The 22,182-nt window shown below is 35.6% G+C and overlaps 3 protein-coding genes across 4 annotated transcripts; 2 read left to right on the forward strand and 1 right to left on the reverse strand.

The window, feature by feature from the left end:
• Positions 1-3,435: 3,435 nt before the first annotated feature.
• Positions 3,436-10,079, forward strand: LOC118058757 (coatomer subunit gamma). Of its 2 annotated transcripts, none has more exons than XM_035071509.2 (18): positions 3,436-3,667; positions 4,178-4,275; positions 4,379-4,429; positions 4,613-4,726; positions 4,823-5,023; positions 5,110-5,211; positions 5,622-5,729; positions 5,816-6,046; positions 6,383-6,633; positions 6,753-6,924; positions 7,026-7,181; positions 7,301-7,351; positions 7,589-7,729; positions 7,803-8,000; positions 8,110-8,241; positions 8,321-8,494; positions 8,774-9,013; positions 9,537-10,079. In XM_035071509.2, exons 1-18 carry the CDS (start codon positions 3,622-3,624, stop codon positions 9,729-9,731), a joined length of 2,661 nt encoding a protein of 886 aa, XP_034927400.1. In that variant the 5' UTR covers positions 3,436-3,621; the 3' UTR covers positions 9,732-10,079. The 2 variants fall into 2 exon arrangements, with proteins under 2 accessions (XP_034927400.1, XP_034927401.1); XM_035071510.2 differs by having other exon boundaries at positions 4,181-4,275.
• A 3,052-nt stretch (positions 10,080-13,131) lies between these two features.
• Positions 13,132-16,646, forward strand: LOC118059023 (proline-rich receptor-like protein kinase PERK15). The gene is made up of 9 exons (XM_035071840.2): positions 13,132-13,393; positions 13,435-13,749; positions 14,200-14,754; positions 14,861-14,947; positions 15,028-15,098; positions 15,183-15,259; positions 15,371-15,515; positions 15,616-15,777; positions 16,178-16,646. The coding sequence occupies exons 1-9, from the start codon at positions 13,132-13,134 to the stop codon at positions 16,430-16,432; spliced, it is 1,929 nt and encodes a 642-aa protein (XP_034927731.1). The 3' UTR covers positions 16,433-16,646.
• A 391-nt stretch (positions 16,647-17,037) lies between these two features.
• LOC118058758 (guanine nucleotide-binding protein subunit beta-2) lies at positions 17,038-21,237 on the reverse strand. The gene is made up of 6 exons (XM_035071511.2): positions 20,815-21,237; positions 20,610-20,704; positions 19,152-19,576; positions 18,468-18,825; positions 17,779-17,892; positions 17,038-17,401 (listed from the first exon to the last, which is right to left on the reverse strand). The coding sequence occupies exons 1-6, from the start codon at positions 20,918-20,920 to the stop codon at positions 17,366-17,368; spliced, it is 1,134 nt and encodes a 377-aa protein (XP_034927402.1). The 5' UTR covers positions 20,921-21,237; the 3' UTR covers positions 17,038-17,365.
• Positions 21,238-22,182: the final 945 nt, after the last annotated feature.

Genomic DNA, 22,182 nt, shown 5'->3' on the forward strand with positions numbered 1-22,182 from the left:
GTGAGTTTGATGTTATTTTTTTATATGTGATTATGTTTAATTGATTTATTTTTTTGTTGGTCCACTTTGTTGATTTTGGTTTTTTTAAAAGATATGTGGGAATATTATTTTTTAAAGAGAATATATTTTGATGTTTTATTTAGCACTCTTTTTGAAGCATATGAAACAAGTATGAAGAACCAAAATGACACACACACACATATATATATATATATATATTATTTTTGACTTTCTATTTAGCACACCCCCTTCAAGTTGCATAAAACAGGTATGGAAAGGCTAGAGAAGCAAACAGATATTACAAGTACATGCAAGGGCGGTGCCATATTGAAGGCTTTGGTGTGCTATAGCCCATGTCAAGATTTTAATCATCAATATATTAAAATACTGATTAAGGCTTAGGTGCAGTAAATTTACTCTTGAAGGCTTCGGTGCAATAAATGATTATGTTAGATATTGATGGATTAAAATGAAAGGAGAGCTTTTAATATATTTTATGATGATTTACATTAAACAAAAAGTTTGCTGAAAATATCTACAAATCTTTTAAGCGAAAAATTATAAATTGACTAGTTTTATGTAAAAAAAATTTTGTAATTCTTGATTGGATTATTTTAAAATTCTAAAAATTTGTGTGGAGCCTTCTAGCATGATGCTTTAGCTTATGTTAGAATTTTAGAACTTTTTGAAAGATTCAGAAATTTGATAAAAAATCACAATTTGTCAAGTTTTATGTTAGTAGACGTAATTTTCAATATGACCATCAGATTGAGCTGAAATTTTACAAGGAACCTTAAAATATATTGAATAAAATCTGATTAAAAGTTTAGGATAAACGAAGTTTAGTAGTGCTAATAAAAAAAAAAGAACAATCAAATAGAAGCAAAAAGATTCATTAATGGTAAAATGGTTATTTGTCATTTAAAAAAAAAAACAAATAAGCTTTTTATTCCTTTTATATGTTGCATACTAGCAGAAGAAGAATGAGAAAAAAAAAAAAGTAAGGGGAAACATAAAAAAAAAAATCAATGGAATTTTTTTAGAAAAGTGAGATAATAACCTTGTAAAATTACAAAGTCCAACTTATAAAATACTAATTTAAAAAAGAATCAGGTGAGGGAATGAGGAGTTAAGAGAGGAGGGAAATTAATTATTTAGTTTTTCAATTGATACAAGATTATTATTTTATCCAAGTTGAGAAATTGTTACAATATTGATTTATATTTAATTATAGATGAATTCTATTTTATATAATATCGAAGAATATAGCTTTAATAGTTTATTTTAACTTTTATTTTAATTTTATGTACTTTTAAATTTATTTTTTAATATTTTAAATAATATATTTTGAATTAAAACTTTATTGTTAACTTCATAAATTCATATATAAAAATTAACAATTAATATTAAAAAAATAATTTATATATTTGTTTAGTAGCCAGAAAAAATTCCCACATCCACCCTTGCGTACACGACAACAGCTTGTATATCACAGATACGGGGATGTTTAGGTAGCCACGAGAATGAATATGCAAGTAGGGATCCAGTCAGACAAGCCATTACGGGTTCGACCCTTCCTCTCCCAGCAGTGAAGAAATGACCGGAACATTTTTTAATTACAAATTAAGGAGAGATTCAAGCTCTAAGAAGATGAGAAATATTAATATCAATCGATTTTTTTTTTTTTTGTTGTAACGAGGGGCGGAACAAGAACAAAATATCAGGGGGCCCAAATTAAAAACCTTTAGTTACTTTTATTAAAATCATAAATATTTATAAAAAAAAGGCTGGAAAAAATATTTTCTTGGAAGGGCCGGGGCCCCTGCCAGCCTCCCCCTACCTCCGCCACTTCCGCCACTTGTAACCGTTCATGTTTATCCATGGAGTTCTTGTGGTGGATTCAGTAATTTTTTCGTGTTAAAAACTGTTGTTTAGAGAGCTAAATACGGAATGTAGCTAGTGCCAACGATCCAAATACGACAGCTTAATTATACACGAGAAATCCCAATAAGCAATGCCAAGCCAGCATCATTAATCTCACGTTGCTAAGTCTAACTTCCTATGAGATTATTTAGAGTGTGTATGGTGTTTTTTTAAAAAAATTTATTAAAAAATATTTTTTATATTTTTAGATTATTTTGATATGTTAATTTTGAAAATAATTTTTTAAAAATAAAAAAAATATTATTTTAAAATATTTCTAAATAAAAAAATATTTTAAATTACAACAGTTGTCACAATTTCAACCGCGTGAAGAATTTCGAATTACGGCACGCACACAATGAAAATTGAGCAGTTCATGCGATGGGATAGGAGCAAATAGTGTTATCTATTATTTACACCCCAACAATCACATTAAAAAACAAAGATAAACATTGGAGAATAAGAATAAAATATATAAAAATTAATAAGAATATTTTTTTCATACTTGTATTTATCTATTTTTTTTCTCAAAATAAATTAAAAAAATAACTAATAGAACCATACTAATTACCCTTAATCATTATAAAATTTTTCAAGTTTTTTTTTTCCCAAAACGACACCAAAAGCCAACAATTAAAGCCCACCTAATGTGCTTTCATAATTCAAATCATGGATAGCAATTCTAACTTAAAAAAATATCTGATTTCTCGGATTAATTTAAATTAATTATTTTTATTTAAATAATTTTGTTTTATATTTTTTTTCTATCTAGATTTAAATCAAATTTAGTCGTAAATTAAATTATTACAGCTTAAGCAGTCAGTAAAAACCAATGACATATCCTATCCAATTTAAAACCAAATTCATATCATATACTTTAATTCTCAAATTTATAGAGAAGGTTTTCTACCGATTTTCACAAGTATTTAAAGCTAGAAATTTTGAAAGCTGTAGCTTAACTGTATATATTTTAGATTTATTTTCTAGAAAATCACTAGTTTAAATCACATAAATCTCGAAGTCACTAAAAATTTACATGGTTATTAACTTCATAACTTATAAAATTAATTAAAATATATGTAAGTTATCCAAAATATTCATGTTAATAAAAAAAAAGTATTTAAAGCTAGAGACAAATAAGTATTTTTGTCATGTACCTCAAACTCAATCCGATAATTTTATTTATTTATCTTGCATGCACAAAATTAAGATTGCGAGTTAGTGATTCATGGTTATATAAAAATAGGATAATAATTATTTTTTAAAATTTTTTATATTTAAAAATATATTAAAATAGTATATTTTTTTATTTTTTAAAAATTATTTTTAACAATACTCATTAACCAAAATAACTTGAAAAATAAAAAATATATATTTTATTTAAAAACACGAAAAAATAAATAAATAAGCGGGCTGTTAGAAGCTAAACCCAAAATCCTGAGGTTAGAAAATGGGGAAAACAGTTCCACATAAACGTGGCTTTCATTCATTTGTTAATAGCATCACTTCTAACAGACTCCACATCACTCACTCCCATGAGATTTAATCCGCTCCTCTTCAAAACACAATACAGACAGGACACAGAGAAAACAATACACACAGAGAGCTCTTCTTCAAAAACTTTCACTTGTGCCTTCACAGTAAGAAGAGAATCAAGCAATAAACCACATATCCTGCACTTTATTAACGTAATTGGCGATGGCACAACCTCTCGTGAAAAAAGACGATGATCACGACGATGAAGGTAATTCCGCTTGTCTTGATTCTCGACAATTTGTTACATTTTTGCACGAACTGACACCGTTTCTCTTACCGTTTTCTTTGTTCGATTTAGGCTTTCTTGATTCAATTTAGGGATTCATTTCCAAATATTTGGTGATAGAATCAGATCAATAACTAGGTTCTGGATCTGCTCCATTTTGGATAATTTTAATGCGTTTGTTAAGTATTGTTTGATTAAGAATCGGATCCGAGATTGTGAGATTTGATTTTATTGATCTGATCTGTGTTTTATCTAGGGTGTTTTCGAGCCCTAAATTACAATGTAGATTGTTGATTCGATTTAAATCCGATTAAATTCACCTGCTCTAATGTGATATAGTGTGACTTTTTGTATTATTGATCCAATTCGTGTAATTCCTTGTTAATTAGGCCCTGTCCTTCAGAATCGTAGATTCTTTGAGGATTACTTTTTAATTGAGTGTAATTTTGGCTGGCCTTTAATATTTAAACCATGTAATGTTTACTCTTACAGCAGAGTACTCTCCGTTTTTGGGGATTGAGAAGGGCGCTGTTCTTCAGGAAGCTAGGGTTTTTAATGATCCTCAACTTGATCCGAGAAGATGCTCTCAGGTTTTTGTTTTCTGTTGCCTTAATCTTTTGCTGTAGCTTGTATTTTTAGGTGATAACCGGAGTTAGTTTGTTTCCGGGGTTTGGTGTGTTTGTTTAATTGCAGGTTATCACAAAGCTTCTTTATCTACTGAACCAAGGAGATTCCTTCACCAAGGTATAGTGTTTCTGCTAGAGAGCTTAAATCTTAATTATTTTAGGAATTGTAAAATCCTTTTGTTTTCTCAAAGAGTTGTTGTTGTGTAATTGACCCTGTTTGGATGAATTTGCTTTTGTAATTCCTATATTAAAGCTTCATACATGAAAAAATGTCTTAATTTTTCTTTCAATATCTTTGTAGACTGAAGCCACAGAAGTTTTCTTTTCCGTGACAAAGCTTTTCCAGTCGAAAGATTTCGGTTTGAGGAGAATGGTTTATTTGATTATAAAGGAATTATCGCCATCAGCAGATGAGGTTGTATGCTATGCTTTAACTTTGTTTTCAAGTCTAATCTTTTTTTGGAGATGTACAAAGTATTGATTACTGACCAATTATGTTCCTTATCAACAGGTTATTATTGTCACAAGCTCCCTAATGAAGGACATGAATAGCAAGACTGATATGTACCGAGCAAATGCCATCCGTGTGCTTTGTCGGATAACAGATGGAACCCTTCTTACCCAGATCGAACGATATCTGAAACAAGCAATAGTTGACAAGAATCCAGTGGTTGCTAGTGCAGCCTTGGTCAGTGGGATTCATTTACTCCAGGTACTGGGTAATTGCCCTTGTAGCAAATTGTTTTCTTTTCCAATTCCCTCTCCAAAATTTCTAATATATTTGTTAATGTTTTTCAGACGAACCCAGAGATTGTCAAAAGGTGGAGTAATGAGGTTCAAGAAGCTGTACAGTCAAGGGCTGCCCTTGTACAATTCCATGCACTGGCTTTGCTCCAGCAGGTAAGTATATTTTCCAGTTTGATCAGCATTAATGGATTTTTCTTCTTCTTAATTTGGAACCTCCTATGAGATTTAAATCAAATAACGGCCTATGGTTTTGTTGGTAGAAGAAGTTTAAGTGAAGATATAATGACGTGGCATTGAGAGTTTCTTTGTAAATTTTATATATAAAAGAATTGAAGTGCTGCTCTTCATAAGGTCATTGCATAACAGCCTTGATGTTACTAATGTCTGAGTTTGTATTTCACATAACAGTCGAGACCCAGGAAATAAATTTAATGGTTGATTTTAAACTTGTTTAATTTGCCTTGCCCCATTGCTTTCTTGGAAAAATAACTTTTATAGAGGTCCTATGTTGAATTAAATATATCAATAACAATAAAGAATCCTTGTGCTTTCCAAACTTGCAGATACGACAGAACGATCGACTTGCTGTTAGTAAGTTAGTTACTAGTTTGACTAGGGGAACTGTTCGCTCACCACTGGCTCAATGCCTCTTAATACGTTATGCTACTCAGGTTAGTCTATTCTAGTCAGACATATATTTTGATACTTGTCACTCATTTAATGTGAGCTACGATGATGGCTTTATTACTCTTTGCAGGTTATTCGTGAGTCAGCTAACACACAAACAGGGGACCGCCCTTTCTATGATTTTCTGGAGAGTTGTCTGCGCCATAAGGCTGAAATGGTGATATTTGAGGCTGCCAGAGCAATTACAGAGCTCAGTGGTGTGACAAACCGAGAATTGACTCCAGCGATCACTGTTCTCCAGCTCTTCTTGAGTTCTTCCAAGCCTGTGCTGAGATTTGCAGCTGTCCGCACTTTGAACAAGGTTATGATTTTACTTTAAGCTGTGACTGGCTGTTTTTATGGTCGAATGTTCTGATGCTAGTAATGTAGATTGTAGGGTTATTGCTCGTGCAAGGGAGTGTGTTGTATTGCTCTGGTAGTTTTCCAGAATGCTGGGGAATCAGATTTTGGTGATGGGGTTGTTGGAACTTTTGTGCTTTGTCCCAGTGAAAGTGGCCGTGTTTTGTTCACGAGAGGAGCGTGCGAAATATTAAACTGCTCAATTTTCATTGATGTTGATTACCTGAAAAGATTTATCATCATCTTGTTTGGAAATTTTCACATCATATATGCTGACCATGACTTGAATATTTTGCAGGTGGCCATGACTCATCCCATGGCTGTCACAAACTGCAATATTGATATGGAGAGCTTAATTTCTGACCAGAACAGAAGCATTGCCACTCTTGCAATCACCACTCTACTTAAGACAGGAAATGAATCAAGTGTGGATCGCTTGATGAAGCAGATAACAAATTTCATGTCAGATATAGCTGATGAGTTCAAAATTGTTGTTGTGGAAGCCATAAGGTCACTGTGTTTGAAGTTTCCCTTGAAGTATAGATCATTGTAAGCAATATTTCCGAGAATTTATTATTTGAAATTATATGTTTTCATGGACATTTCACTCTATATATATAATCCCTTGTTACATAGCCCATGCTAATGTTCTTAGCTGTTACTTTCAGGATGAACTTTTTAAGCAACATTCTCAGGGAGGAAGGAGGATTTGAATACAAAAAGGCTATTGTAGATTCAATTGTGATCCTTATCAGAGATATCCCTGAAGCAAAGGAAAGTGGTTTACTTCATTTGTGTGAATTTATTGAAGATTGTGAATTTACCTATCTATCCACACAGGTAGCATTTCTCATCATTCATAAGATCGCTGCGTTTATTGATGTTGTTATTCTTTTTTCCCCATCTAACTATGTTAGTTGCTATTTCATTCGCCTTATTAGATACTCCACTTTCTGGGGATTGAAGGCCCAAAGACCACAGATCCCAGCAAATATATACGCTATATCTACAACCGTGTGCATCTTGAGAATGCTACTGTCCGGGCTGCTGCTGTGAGCACTCTGGCAAAATTTGGTGCTATGGTTGACGCACTGAAGGTACTGTGGGCATGATCTTTGCATACTTGTGTCCTGTGGTATCTGGTATGACTACTTTCATTAAAGACGGACTGCTTTCTTACATGAGCTGGAAAATTTATTGTTGTTTTGTGTTGCAGCCACGAATTTTTGTCCTGTTGAGGCGCTGTATCTTTGACAGTGATGATGAGGTGAGATTCTTTAGAATAGTGCACTTTGCAAAGTTTATATAAATTGACACATTACTCTTTTTAGCATCATACACATCTCATGGAGTCTAAGTCCATGAATATGTTTGTGTGCACATGCATGAACCTCCTGTTGAAAGAACGCTTTTTGTTAATCATGTTCAATCCTACCTCTTCAAAAACTTGTGTTGTTTTTTCACATGTTATTTTTTTGAAGTATCTCCTCTTCCTTGTCTGCAGGTTCGTGATAGAACAACACTTTATCTCAGCACACTTGGGGGTGATGGTGAAGTGGTTGAAACTGATGGAGACACAAAGACTTTTCTCTTTGGAGACCTGGATATCCCTCTTGTGAATCTGGAGACAAGTTTGAAAAATTATGTGAGTTTTCTGTTCCATCTTGCCCATTTTGCACTGCTATTGTATTCATCTCATGTGTTTTCTGTTGATGCAGGAGCCTTCTGAAGAGCCTTTTGATATTGATTCTGTTCCAAAAGAAGTCAAGTCCCAGCCGCTTGCTGAGAAGAAAGCCCCAGGCAAAAAGCCAACTGGTCTTGGAGCTCCTCCGGCTGGTCCTCCATCTACCGCTGATGCTTACGAAAGGCTTCTTTCCTCTATTCCAGAGTTTTCGGACTTTGGGAAGCTTTTCAAGGTTCTATATCCAAATTATTTCTTGCCACATGGCACACTATGTTTTTGAATTGCTGAGTTAGGAATGATTAAATGTGAGCTTTCTTTATTTCTCCTCTTTCTTTCTACAGTCCTCGGCACCTGTGGAGCTTACAGAAGCAGAAACAGAATATGCAGTTAATGTTGTTAAGCACATATTTGATAGGCATGTTGTGTTCCAGTACAACTGCACCAACACGATTCCTGAGCAATTATTGGAAAATGTAACGACATGTTTGGAGAGCTGTATTTACTTTTCTGTCTACTCGGTTCTATCTTATCAAATTGTTCTGATGACTTCAGGTCTCTGTTATTGTGGATTCGTCAGAAGCGGATAACTTTGCAGAAGTAGCATCCAAGCCTTTACGATCTCTTCCTTATGACACACCTGGACAAACCTTTGTGGCATTTGAGAAGCCTGAGGGAATCACTGCTGTAGGAAAGTTTTCAAACACATTGAGGTTCATTGTTAAAGAGGTACATTTTCCTGCTTTATTCTCAATGATGCATTTGCTTTTTCTAAGTTATTGTGCATGAAACTTTTTTGGAATTTAACTTGGTTAATTTGCTATTTTGATGTATTAAACTGGTTTGAATTGTTTGCTCTCACAGAAAATGAAGTAATTTCATTTAGAAAGTTGGTTTAGTTTATTCAAGAGAAATGAAAATGTTTGTTGGAATATTTTTCTGTTCACAACCACTATATAGTTCTTGGTATAATTTTTTGACTCTTTTGTATTGGGTGTCTTCTATTAGGTTGATCCAACTACTGGTGAGGCAGAGGACGATGGCGTTGAAGATGAATACCAACTGGAGGACCTTGAGGTTGTTGCAGCAGATTACATGATGAAGGTCGGAGTCTCCAATTTCAGGAATGCTTGGGAAAGCATGGGAGATGATTTTGAGCATGTGGATGAATATGGCCTTGGCCCAAGGGAGAACTTGGCTGAAGCCGTTATCGCTGTCATCAACCTTCTTGGCATGCAGCCTTGTGAGGTTAGTTTATCATTATGTGATTACACAATGAAGTTAATTACTGAAAATTTGACTAACTATAAAAAAAAATAAGAATGGACCAGAACCACTTGATTTCTTAGGTTGAATTAAGAAATCAGGCCATAGCTGGAGAGGTGAAAGTTCCTTTCTATTGGAGTGTGAATGCTGGTATTCTGATATCGTTCCATAAATTTATCCTATTCTTGAAAATCGCTGATCATCTTTCTGAAGTCAATCACACTGAATGCTGGTATTCTGATATCATTTCATAAATATGCAAGATGAAGACTATGCTGTTATCCCTTGATGATTAGAGTTGCAATATTTGAGCTGCATAGGACGCCTTAACTGCATAATGCTAATGAGACCTTCAATTTGAACTATTTTTATCATTTAGTGGTCCCTTTTGGTTTTTTCAAGTATGATATCATTATTTGATATTTGAAGTCTTGTTGGAAATACGTCCCTATAATCTCTGTTAGCTGATCTTCTTATATATTGTCTTGTCTTCTGTGGTGTTCAGGGAACAGAGGTTGTTGCAACCAATTCAAGGTCACACACGTGTCTACTATCTGGTGTTTTCCTAGGCAACGTGAGTGTGCTTGTGCGGTTGCAGTTTGGAATTCATGGTTCTAGGGATGTTGCAATGAAACTGGCTGTTAGATCTGAGGATGAAGCCGTCAGGGATACCATTCACGAGATTGTATCAAGCGGCTGAGTTGTCAGTCTAGTGATTGTTCCTCTTTCTACTTTGGCTTTTTTTTTTTTCCGCGGATGAGGCCAGGGGCAGATTGCTGTAATCAATTAAAACCTGCTATACAAAGAGTTGCAAGTCATGGAAAGGAAGTTAGGCTTGCAGGGAGACTGTATTTGCATTTAACCTCAGCCGACCTTTTCTCTCTTCTTTCTAGGCTAGCAATGTCACTCTTGTATAATGCAAATCAGGTCCGATAGAAAGATTTTTCTTTCTTTTATTTTCCCTCCCGGAAAATTCTAATGTGGCATTTCAGTATATAGTGTTCCATTAAGGTATCAATTAACTTTTGTCCGTGATATGGGACATTAATTTTTGGGGTTCGTATGTTGTCATCACAGTATTATGGATTTGCAATAATTAATGATTATATTAGCATTGCAAAAAAAAACCCTTTTGTGCTGCTTTCATCACTCTTGTTTTTGTCATGTCATTTTAATAATGGTCGCTGGGCTGTAAAATTCAGTTCTCTAGTCGAGGAAGGGGTAAGCCTTCAATTCCGTCTCGGATTGATCTCGATACGCTTGAGGAAATCATGGCAAGAAGTTTTAGGTATCTCACAATTTCCGCTTCAGTTATGATTATTCAAACGAGTCCGAATGTAAAAACAACAAAAAATGGTGATAAAATTGAAGAAATCAGAAGGGGGGGGGGCGAGTTGGTATTGAAAGCCGAATCATCTGGAGACTTGATGAACAACCAAACTTAACTTGATAGAAAAATACTAGATTGATGAAAAATATGGAAATTGAAGGGTGAAATTAAAAAAAAAATTAATTTTATAAATAATTTAAAATAAAATAAATAGTCATAAAAAATAAGAATCAAATTAAAAAAATAAATTGAAGAGGTGTTATAAAAAATTAGAGGGTCAAATATGAAAATTAAAAAGAGAGAAAAGAAGGGAAGAAAAATACAAACTAGTGATTTGTTGACTACATATGTTGCCTAGAAATGGAGGTGCTATCAAGAAGATTCTAATACTGCCCCAAAAACTACAATTTGTCCACCAAACAACTTCTCACATGCCACCCGAATGGTAAGGGAATGCTCCCGCCACTTTTTTTTAAAATAATATTTTATATTTATTAAATACCTAATTCCTGCTCTACCAATTTGATTATAACAAAAAAAATTAGGATAAAAATTAAAAAAAAAAATTCACAAAAGAATCTAAAAACAAATAGCAATTAAAATAATGAAAATAAAATTTTAAAAAATAAAATAAGTGGACAATTTTTATTTTTTTGATTGAATGATGAAATTGATAAAAATATTAATTTTACAAAATGACATAGAATTAAAATTTAGCAATAAAAAAATAATAAATAAAATTTAAAATAATAATAAAATGAGAGGATAATTCATGAGTTTTGTTAGGGCATCACGAAGTCTAACAAGAGAAGAGAGAAAAGAGGGAAGCAAGGAAAAAAAAATTCATCGACGACATATTGTCATGATCAACCCTAATTACGCTACATCTATAGTCACTTATAGCTAAATTTGGTCACCGGAAAAGGCCACATGAACCGTTAAAACGCTTCAACCTCCCTCCCTTTTTAATGTGCGCGTTGCATGTGCCAACTAAAAAAACCAAGTTTATTAACTATAATCCTTCATATTTGTTTCAGCATTATATTTGATTTTTAAAGCCGTAATTGTTCTAAATCATTATAATCTAAATATATTTTAAAAAACTGAGCATCAGACCTTTTTCTCAATACTAAGAGACCCCTCTAGGTAACCAAAATAAAAAATTAAGTCAATTAAAAAAAATATCACCCTAAAAGGATAAAATTAAAAAATAAACAGCAGCTGAAAAAAAAAAATATTTAACTAGGTAATGCAACTCTAGCCCTAAAGAAATAAAATTAAAGGGTTCAATATTTATCAAAGTCTCGAATTCAATCCACAAAACTTTAATTATTATGAACCACAAAAATTAAATTTTATTTTACAAAACTCAATTGATTTACAAAATATTTTCTCAAATTTCCAATTTGTAGGTACACAAAACAACTTACAAAGCTCAAACCCACATAATCACAATGTCAGAGATAAATAAATAAAAAAATTGAACGTCCAAAATGCAACACACTGAAGGATCCAAAAGAGGGGCTATAGTAACTTTGAGGCTTAGTTTTTGTTTTTGTAATTGTGATGTAATTATTCTAAACATTTATTTCGAACATTTTGTTTGGATGGAATGATGTTGGTAAATGATTTAAAAATATGAAATAAAGTGAATGTGCAAATCTGTAAATGGAAATGTTAATAAATGAAAAAATAAGTTGCAAAATGTGAGGTGCTGATATAATAATTTTCTCTTAGTAACATTTGGATTATTTTGGCCCATTTATATTACATTTTGACGTCCTGTATCAAAAGATTAATTATTATTTTTTCAATTGCAAATCTAAAGCGCCAGCAGAAACGATATGGCATCGACAAAATAGAATTTGATCGGAAAGCAAGAGACGTCGCCTCCCCCTCTGTCAAGCAAGAGCATCGTGGATGATGGAACGTCAGCCAGGACCCTTGCTGCGTGCGCCAAGTTGTCTTGTCAACCCAGAGAACTGGCAAGCAACTTCAAGGATAAGAGAAACAACAAAAGGCAGGAGAGAGTAACAAGACTCATCGGCTGCCAGGTCACAACTGATTCTCAGGTAAAACGGAAGTTGTTATATGTGTGTGTCCGCCACGTTGTATCCGTATGGTGCGTATAACACCTTCAACAGGCACAGAGTTAGTTTAAGTGGCAAGCTTTCTGTCCGAGAATCATCAACTACTTCATTACCTCTGAATAACAAAACCAAACTGCCACTAAAATTAGGCTCTGCTTTTTGTACCAAAATATAGACAAATGACGGGAAATCCCCTCCTTTCTAGGAGGTGATTTTGTGTACCACAGTACACCGTTTTCCCCTTCTTCCTTGAAACTGCTAGCCACGCAACCACACCTTTCCGTGCTGAGAGTTCTCCTACCCTTCTTCCACAGGTATTCTAACCCTCTCCTTTTCCATTTTTGCAAAGAGCTAATTAATCAAATGCAAGCAGATCCATTAGGTACATGTTGATAGTTTGTGAATAATGATCATCGCAAGTTAATTACCTGCACATTCTTGATCTTTCATGCATTGTTAATCTTGATATACAGGGCATGCTATGTGTATTGATTACTTCTCTTCTAAGTTTGCAATTGATGTTTCTATCTTTCTAAATGTTAGATTTTGTTCTTCAGAAAGAATATTCATTTTCTAAATGCATTTTTCAGAGATTATCAGGGCTATATAATCATTTAGAGGAGGGTGGGGTTTGTCCGTGAAGCTTCGACGATACTATCATTTGAAATTGAACTCCAACTATGTCTTCCCCCGCTCCTGAAGAATCTCCGGTTTCTCCACCACCACCATTGGAGTCATCGCCGCCTCCAGCAGCGTCCCAGCCTCCATCCCCACGCCCACCCCGAGAAGAGGTCTCTCCACCACCAACAACACCACCACCACCACCACCTTCTGAAGAAATCTCACCCCCACCCCCAGCAGAGGTCTCTCCACCACCAACAACAACTCCGCCACCACCTTCTGATGAAATCTCACCCCCACCGCCACCATCTGAAGACTCAGGTTCTTCACCACAACCGCCTTCCTCTCCTGGTGGAAATAAGTCACCACCCCCCCTCCCCAAAAAAATGATAATGGTGGTTCTCGGTCGCCTCCACCACCTTCATCATCATCCAAGTTTCACAATTCGCCGCCTCCACCGCGACCACTAGGGCCATCAAGGGATTCATCATCAAACAATAGCCCTAAATCTTCTTCAGGCAATGGAGATGGAACTAACCTTGTACCTACTATAGCAGGAGTCGTAGTTGGAGTAGGGGTTTTATTGCTGCTTGCCCTGCTTGTATTTCTCTGTGCATGCAGAAAGAAAAAGAAGAGACATTATGATTACTACAACGATCACTCTCTTGCACACAAAGGTATATATCACACTCTCTACCCACCATTTCTGATTTGAGATTTTAGTTTTTCTTTTCATTTAGCCCCTCGAGCCTGACTTTTTCCATGCACATCCACATAACAAGTGATCTAATTCCAATTGGATTTAAACTTGGAATTATCCATTAATCAGTAGGGTTACATGAAAAATTCTAACAGGTATTCATTTGTATTTACTATTAAGTATGCGTGGTACCTATGGAGGATATTCTAAACATTCATGTTATATTCAATCTCTAAAATAATTTATGTAACATTTTGAATTTCTAATAAAGCGAGGTCTAGAATTAATTGAATATGCAAGAAAATTCAAAGCCATTGCACACACACACACACACACACACATACCTGTTCGGCTTGACGCACATTATTGAATACTGAACAGATTGAATTGTGAGTGCTTCTTATTGAATATTAATGTAAATGTGCAGCCACAGGTGGCCCTTATTTCAACGCAGCTCCTCCTCAACATCATGCTAGTAATTGGCACAATGAAAGCAAACTCGGACAGCAAGTTGTAAATCTTCCTCCACCTCCCGGCGGAGGACATGGAACTTGGTCAACACCACCATCTCAGGGTGCAATTATGTCTAGTGAAATGAGTTCCAGTTACTCTGGCCCACACGGTCCGGTATTGCCTCCCCCACGCCCATCGCCATTATTGGCTCTTGGGTTCACCAAGAGCAGCTTCAGCTATGAAGAATTAGCAGCAGCAACCGAGGGATTTTCTCAAGCTAAACTACTAGGCCAGGGAGGTTTTGGCTATGTCCATAAAGGGGTGTTGCCTAATGGAAAGGAAATTGCAGTTAAGAGTCTCAAAGCTGGTAGTGGACAAGGGGATCGTGAATTTCAGGCTGAGGTTGAAATTATTAGCCGTGTCCATCATCGCCACCTTGTGTCCCTTGTTGGTTATTGCATTGCAGGAGATAAAAGGTTGTTGGTTTATGAGTTCGTCCCCAATTCCACCCTTGAATTTCACCTTCATGGTATGCTCCCAGAATCCAGAATTCTCCATTTTCCTTGATACATTCCCCTCATTCCTGGCATTATTTAATTAGTCCTGATAATTTGATATCGTTGTCAAATTTGTAGGTAAGGGTCGTCCGACCATGGACTGGCCTACTAGGCTCAAAATTGCCCTGGGATCAGCCAAAGGACTTGCATATTTGCATGAAGACTGTAAGTCAATAACAATTTCTCGATCAGCCTCTCTCTCTATCTTTCTGTCTCTTGGGGTAATCTCTGTTCGATACATGCAGGCCACCCACGAATTATCCACAGAGATATTAAAGCGGCAAATATTCTGCTTGACTACAGTTTCGAAGCTTTGGTATTCAGGCAACATTGCATTTATCTTTTTAGATATAATTGTTTCAGCTGATGAATTATGTTTAATAACCCTTCTATATACCAGGTGGCAGATTTTGGATTGGCCAAGTTATCTTCAGACAACTATACTCATGTATCGACTCGTGTCATGGGAACATTTGGGTAAGATATTTGAGCTCCGTTTCAGTTTATATGATCTGCCGTATCACCACATTAGAACAAAGTTTGACAGGCACAAGTTGACCTGTGATTACCATTGATGCATACATGTAGGTACTTGTCTCCAGAATATGCTTCCAGCGGCAAGCTTACCGAGAAATCTGATGTATTCTCCTTCGGTGTCATGCTACTGGAACTAATAACTGGACGTCTCCCTGTGGACATCTCTGGGGACATGGATGACAGCTTGGTAGAATGGGTGCGGATCCTCTATTTTGCACCCTCTTAACCTCCTTTAACCGAACTTCTGAAACACAACTAAATGCTTATATTGAGATTTTGGTTCATGCAATTACCAGGCTACACCTTTATGTGCAAAAGCTCTAGAAGACGGAAACTACGATGAGTTGATTGATCCAGCTTTGAAGGGAAATTACAATCCCCATGAGGTGGCTTGCATGATAGCATGTGCTGGTGCATCAGTTAGTTATTCAGCAAAGAGGCGGCCGAAAATGAGCCAGGTATGATACTTCAATTATCATGGTGATCTATATTTTTGTGTGAGAAAAAATTCGAAGCTTTGATTAAGCAACCGCTAGGAAGTTTCAAGAAATTTTAGTCCAAAATCTTGCCATTGATGTAATTTCTTCAAAGAAACAGAAATTGCACGGTTTGTTTAGCCAACCTTTCCTGCAATCCACTCAAGACCACCCTAAGCAATTTTACTAACTTCTGGTAGATTAGTTTTCCTCGTGGATCTCCAGACCTTCTAACAAACAGCAAAGAACGAGGAGATAAAAAAAAAAAAAAAAAAAAATCTAACATCGTGAATAAACTAATCGCATATAATACACCATCACTTTACTTAATGGGAATTGTAAAATATCTTAGGAGATGCTTTAACAAGTATACATGAAACAGATTGTACGAGCACTTGAAGGTGAAGTCTCCTTGGACGAAGGGATAAAACCTGGCCGAGGTTTTATCTTCAGCTCCGCTTCCAGTTCTGATCTTGAACAAAGCTCATATAGTACAGATATACGGAAGTTCGGGAGGACGGCATTAGACGGCATCGATTATGCAAGCAGTGAATTTGGTCACACGAGTGAGTACGGGCTGAATCCCTCCTCATCGAGCAGTGATGAAATGACGAAGAGTCGGAGACGTGGTCCTTGAGCATTTTCAAACTTTCTAGACCATCGGAACTAATTTCTATTTGAGTTTATACATTATGAAGAGCAGGATTATCTAGAACAGTCTATAACATGTTTCAAGTCATTTTAAGGGTGAGACATTTATCCAGGTGTGACTGACTTTTTACCATGAATAACTGCAATTGTTTAGGTGTGGCCGGCGCCAACAGTGTATTGATATCTTCAAAAAAAAAAAATGATGATGACGGCACAATTTGAACCATTACATTTTTGCTTGTATTTTCTATCATAGAACTTTATTCGAAAAAATACTAGTTACGAAGCAACATCAACCAGTTAGCCCCGTATAGGAAACTTCCCTGGCAAAAATTCTTCGAAGTCCATACTCCAGAGGCTAGCAATGGCAATCCAGGCATGCAGGAATGGTCCTCGGCCCTCAGGCTTCGAGATTATGTAGGCAAATTAACACTAGCAAGGGACATAAGATCATGAAAAAGATTCCATGGATTAAACTAGGCAAAAAATAAACAGTATGCAACCACATCCTTGTGTTATCTAGCAAGGAAATGGGAGATGTCGGGCATTAGTTTTGAGGTATGATACAGGAATCTAGGGTGGGGGGGATGCTTGAAGAAAACAAAGATTTTTCATTAAATAAAGGTACAGGATACAACAATTGGTAAGCACAAATTAAATAGGTAACTTTGATACCGTAGCCAGATATAACATGAACCGCCACTTTCACCAATAAGATCAAACCTCGTGCAATTTTTCCATTTCCTCATCAATTTTCACATGAGAATTACAAGGGACAGCACTGGGATATGGTTTTCAAACCACATTAAGTTGACGAGAATGCAGAGGGATCTACCAACAACGCGGTGCATCTGAAAAAGCAATGAGAAGCATGATCCTGGGAGGAAACGAGACAGCTGATTAAAGCCTTTTGCTCGAATCAGATTACCTTCCTATGCCCTCCAAAAGCCCAAATCTGGAGAGGGAGAGGGGTGGAGATTTCATCAACTTGACAGGTTTGTAATTAATTCTATGTAACAGAAGATCAAAGTGAAACTGAATAAAATTGTCTACTAGATGTTACTGAGCACAACACCTCCAACATGCAAAATGCCAGATAAGCAGTAGCATTCTACATTAAGAAGCATCAATAAAGGCTGAATGGGATCCTATATATAAGTCGATCAATAATTGAATAAAAGGAGCTATCTTTGTAGCTTAGTTTAGGCACGACTTCTTGACCCAAGAACTAAGAATAAAAAGTGCTTCATTACCTAGAATAGAACCACTTGGAACAACAAAGCAGACTACATCAGCTGAAATTTACAAAGCCATGCTTATATGGAGACTAACCTTTAGGTTTGTATCCCAACTTCCTGTACACAAGGCACTTCCATCAGCTGACAAACCCAGACAGCTGATCCGGCCCTCATGGGAGTTCTGCAAAGATCCCAAGTTCAAAACAACCTGCCATGAAACACAAAAGTAATTGGGGTCAATGGGTGCGATAACATGGCCCACCTCAAAGCTCCCACAACTTATAAACCTTCAAACAACTGCTCAGCTAAAAAGGTTGCATGCAACAAAAGCATAATGTTCAAGCTTTTCTTTCTTAAAGGTTAAAATGATGGGAGTTCTGATACTTCATTTGACACAACTGGGAAAATACAATAGTCACCAACAAAGTGGGGAGCACCGGTGCCACTCTTCATATAAGTTTGTTTTCAAGTTTCTTGTCTATCACAACTTATAAGCATTGCAAGGCTTGAGACCTATGCCAGAGTTAAGACACATGCAAATAGGTATCTAAAGCAAAACCCATGAACCTCAGAACCCAGCGGTAATAATACACAACCAGGTAACATTAGCAGTTCATAATTCAACTTAAGAAACAAAGGCCAAAGTTAGGGTTGAAAATGCCCCACGGAGTTCAAATTCCAGTAAATAATATCAATTAACTTGAGCAAAGCATGCAAATCTAATTCCTCCAAAGATGTTTTGATGGTAGCATAATAAACTTAATCCAAAGTGCAAAAGGGTACCTCGGCCAATAAAGTGTCCCACACATAACAATCATTGTTTGAGTATCCCACAAAGAGAAGTCTTCCTGATATTGAAAATGCAATTGAGGTTACATGTGGGATCCCATTATCACCATGCTGTTGATAGTAAACTTGGAGTTGGTGCCCAGTCCTGACATCAAATAACCTGCAAGTTCCATCATCCGAACCAGTTCCAAATCTATTACCATCTGGAAAGAACTTTACAGCATTAACATCTCCTTCATGCCCATGAAATGTGCGCACTGCTCGACTTGCAACACGGGTGTCCCACAACCGGGCAGTTGAATCGCAGGAACCAGACACAAACATTCTTGAGTTTGACCCACTAATTGAGACACTGCAGGATACAAAATGATATCACAAAGGTCAAACTTCGAAAGTGCTAATTGCTCCCTGACAAAGGAGAAAATCATAAAAATTGAACGTAATAATGTAATGCTATAGTAATTTAAATGGGGAAAAAGCAAAATCTGCCATATAAGGTTTGATTGTCACGGGATGCACCATATATAACTGCCAACATGGAGTAAATATAGGGTTGTAAAAGAAGGCACTTCAACAAGAGCAGTTGAAGGTTAACTAGGTAGATAGTCCATTGAGTTTGAAGTCAAAAGATAGGCAGATAACAAGGTTAGCTTGATGGGAAATTGGAGAATGCCTTACCTTAGCACATCAGCAGTATGTCCAGACTGAAATTCTCCTCCAAACACAGAAGTTCTCAGGCCTGTTGTAATATCCCACAAAACACATGTCTGGTCACCAGAACTTGTTATCAGATGAGTATCCTCATCTGGAACATACTGACAAGACGAAACATAACCCTTATGCCCACTAAGCATTCTCGAGACAGTTAGATTCCCATCCTTATCGGTTGGTGAATTCAGGTTAAAAATTGAGCAAACACTATCAAGACCGCCACAAGCAACAGATTGTCCAGCAGGGGAGAAAGCACATGTCATCACCCATGCACAGGGTAGCTTTATGGCATGGGTTTTCTGACTTGTTAGAGCATTCCATACTATTAATCGCCCATCTTGAGATGCACTTACTATTCTATTCTTTTCAGGGGTCCAATCCAATGAATACACCTGCAAATGTGATAGGCATTAAATCTCTATTTATGACATAATTACCCTTTAGTCTGCAGATCTTACACATGATCTTTGCATTTCACTGCTTCAAAATACCTATCGTAAGAGCCTTCATAATTCCACTCACACTCTGTTCGTTAATAAGGACGAAACATGTAAAAGGGATGAATTGAGAGTAGAAAGGATGGACAACAACCCATCTATCTAGTTGTTGGATAACAAGAGAGGGAGGGACAGAAATCAATCTATCCAAATTGGACAGATTGCAAATTACATGTCAGGAAGGACACACAGGATCCTTCCTTGGGTCTCCATCCACCCAGCTAAACGTAGAAAGCATCCCATCCCTCCTCAATCCATCCCTTCTATTTTCCTTCCTAACAAACAGAGTATCAAAAACAATGTTGATGTTCTAATTCTCAACGTTTTCAACTTTTCATTAAAGCAATGAATGGTAATTAACGTTTTTGTTGACGTTCTAATTTCCTTCTATTCAGAGAACCTCTCTAGCAAACCAAACTATTTGTTTCTTAAGTACTCCATCCATGATAAACATAACCTTTTCTCATTTAACAATAATTCATCCAGAAGAGCATTCATCTATCTTTCAGAAGCATACCATAGAAAATAAAGAGCCAAAGAGTTAGAGTAGTAAGAAGTCAGCCAATCTTCACTTGACTTCGTTTTTGGAAGTCAAGCTAAGAATGGTGAACCTGTACTTTCCATAACATTCAATCACCTAATTTAGTGGCAGATAACAAATTCTATATAAACCACATCCCATTTGCCCCCAGGAAAACGAAAAAGAAAAAAACAAGTACCACAGCTGGGTAAATCAGAAAAAAACAAGTGACATAGCAAAAAAATTCCTCTGGTAGTTACAGCTACCAGGTACAACATGGCTTCATTTGTCGATTAAAACAAAACCCACAGCCGGATTTATTCTTTGTAACTTAAATTTACAATCGTTAAGAAGCGGCAAAAAAAATTAACAATAGAAACAAATTATATATAAAACAATGGTTATTACCTTGCCAGTGTGTCCTTGAAGAATCCTGCAACAAACCAGATCGGTGGGCCCAAAACTCACCGGATTCCTCCCTTGCGCCCTCGCGTGTCCCGCAACTGCAGCAGACCATAACAACTTCAATCAGATCCATTTCCAAAGCTACACTTTTTTTTATATCTTTCTTTCGAAGAGAAGAGAAAAGAAAGAAAATTGAAATAATAATTACTATCTGTATCGAGTAAAAGAAGGCGCTTCTGCTTCAATCGTTCTCTCAAAGAATTCCCTGTCTCGGTAGCCACCACGTGGCGTTCCTTTAGCTCCGAAATAGACATTACTGTCTTCAATTTCACGAAAAAAAAAAAGGAAAAAAAAATGAACTAAAAAGCACTGTCCATCAAATTATATTATTTTTCTTTTTCTAAGCCCTAGCGTAATAGTGATCATGAATCATGATTCGAGAAAGAGATATTTTAAGGATTCAATGATTTAAGAGAGAGAGGTAGAATTGAAAAGGTGGGATATTTTGTTTAGCTTAAGAGGAAGTGGATGTGGCAATGGACTGAGACTGCAAGTCATGGTTTTTTGCTGCAGAGGTCTGCAGAGCAGAGACAGAGGGAGAGGGAGAGAGAGGGAGAGGGAGACGGGTAAAGTTAAGGTAAAGGCTGGTATTTTGACTGAAGCCGCCGGGCTCCACTTTTCCTCTTATCTTACGTGTCGTGCTATTTGATTTTTTTGGGAAACTTCAATTTAGCTTCTAATGTATATTTCTATTACCAGTTAAGTCTCACATCTTTTGATTTTATCATTTTTACTTCGATAGTAGTAGATTTTAGAAAATATCATCCCTTCACTTCTCTAGCAATTATTATGTATTGGATAGAGATACTCAAAAAATATATATGAATTACATGTAAATTATATTAAAATTTTGTAATTATTGATTATGGATGAGCCACTTCTCTAGTAAACTTCAATATTAGGATATTATTATATTTTAGATAATGATACTTAGAAATATATATGGATAATATTTCAAATTTTAAAATATATAATTAAAATGTTATTTAGCATTTGGGATTTGGATTTTCTCTTCTTAATTTAAAAAAGTTTAGGATAATAATAGAAACTTAAAATACTTGCAAAAACAGTCATAATTGGAGAAATTCAAAGACTTTTTTGTGATAAAATCAGTATATTTATAAGAAATATGTAAAATGACATAAGACAATAAATAATTTAAAAGAGTTTTAAATTCAAGGAATAAAGATATTTGTTACTGAGTAATTAAGTTGATTAATAATTTGAAATCTATATATCTTCTATCTTAAAAGATGAAAAATTAAAAACCTTTTACTTGGATGATTCATAGGTATTTATACCCTATAAACCTTGTTATTTTTAGGGAAACAAAATACTGAAAAATCTTGTATTTTTTAGTGATATTGATAAAAAACAAATATTCATAATATATTATTAATGAAATAACAAGTTCTTTGAGGAACCTCGTATACACTTATAAGTATAGAAAAATTATTATCTCAACATGAATAATTATTATAAATGAAAATGTATAACAATTTATCATGTTTTTTAT

Source organism: Populus alba, chromosome 9 (assembly GCF_005239225.2).
Source record: "Populus alba chromosome 9, ASM523922v2, whole genome shotgun sequence".
In the NCBI taxonomy this organism is placed as follows: Eukaryota; Viridiplantae; Streptophyta; class Magnoliopsida; order Malpighiales; family Salicaceae; genus Populus; species Populus alba.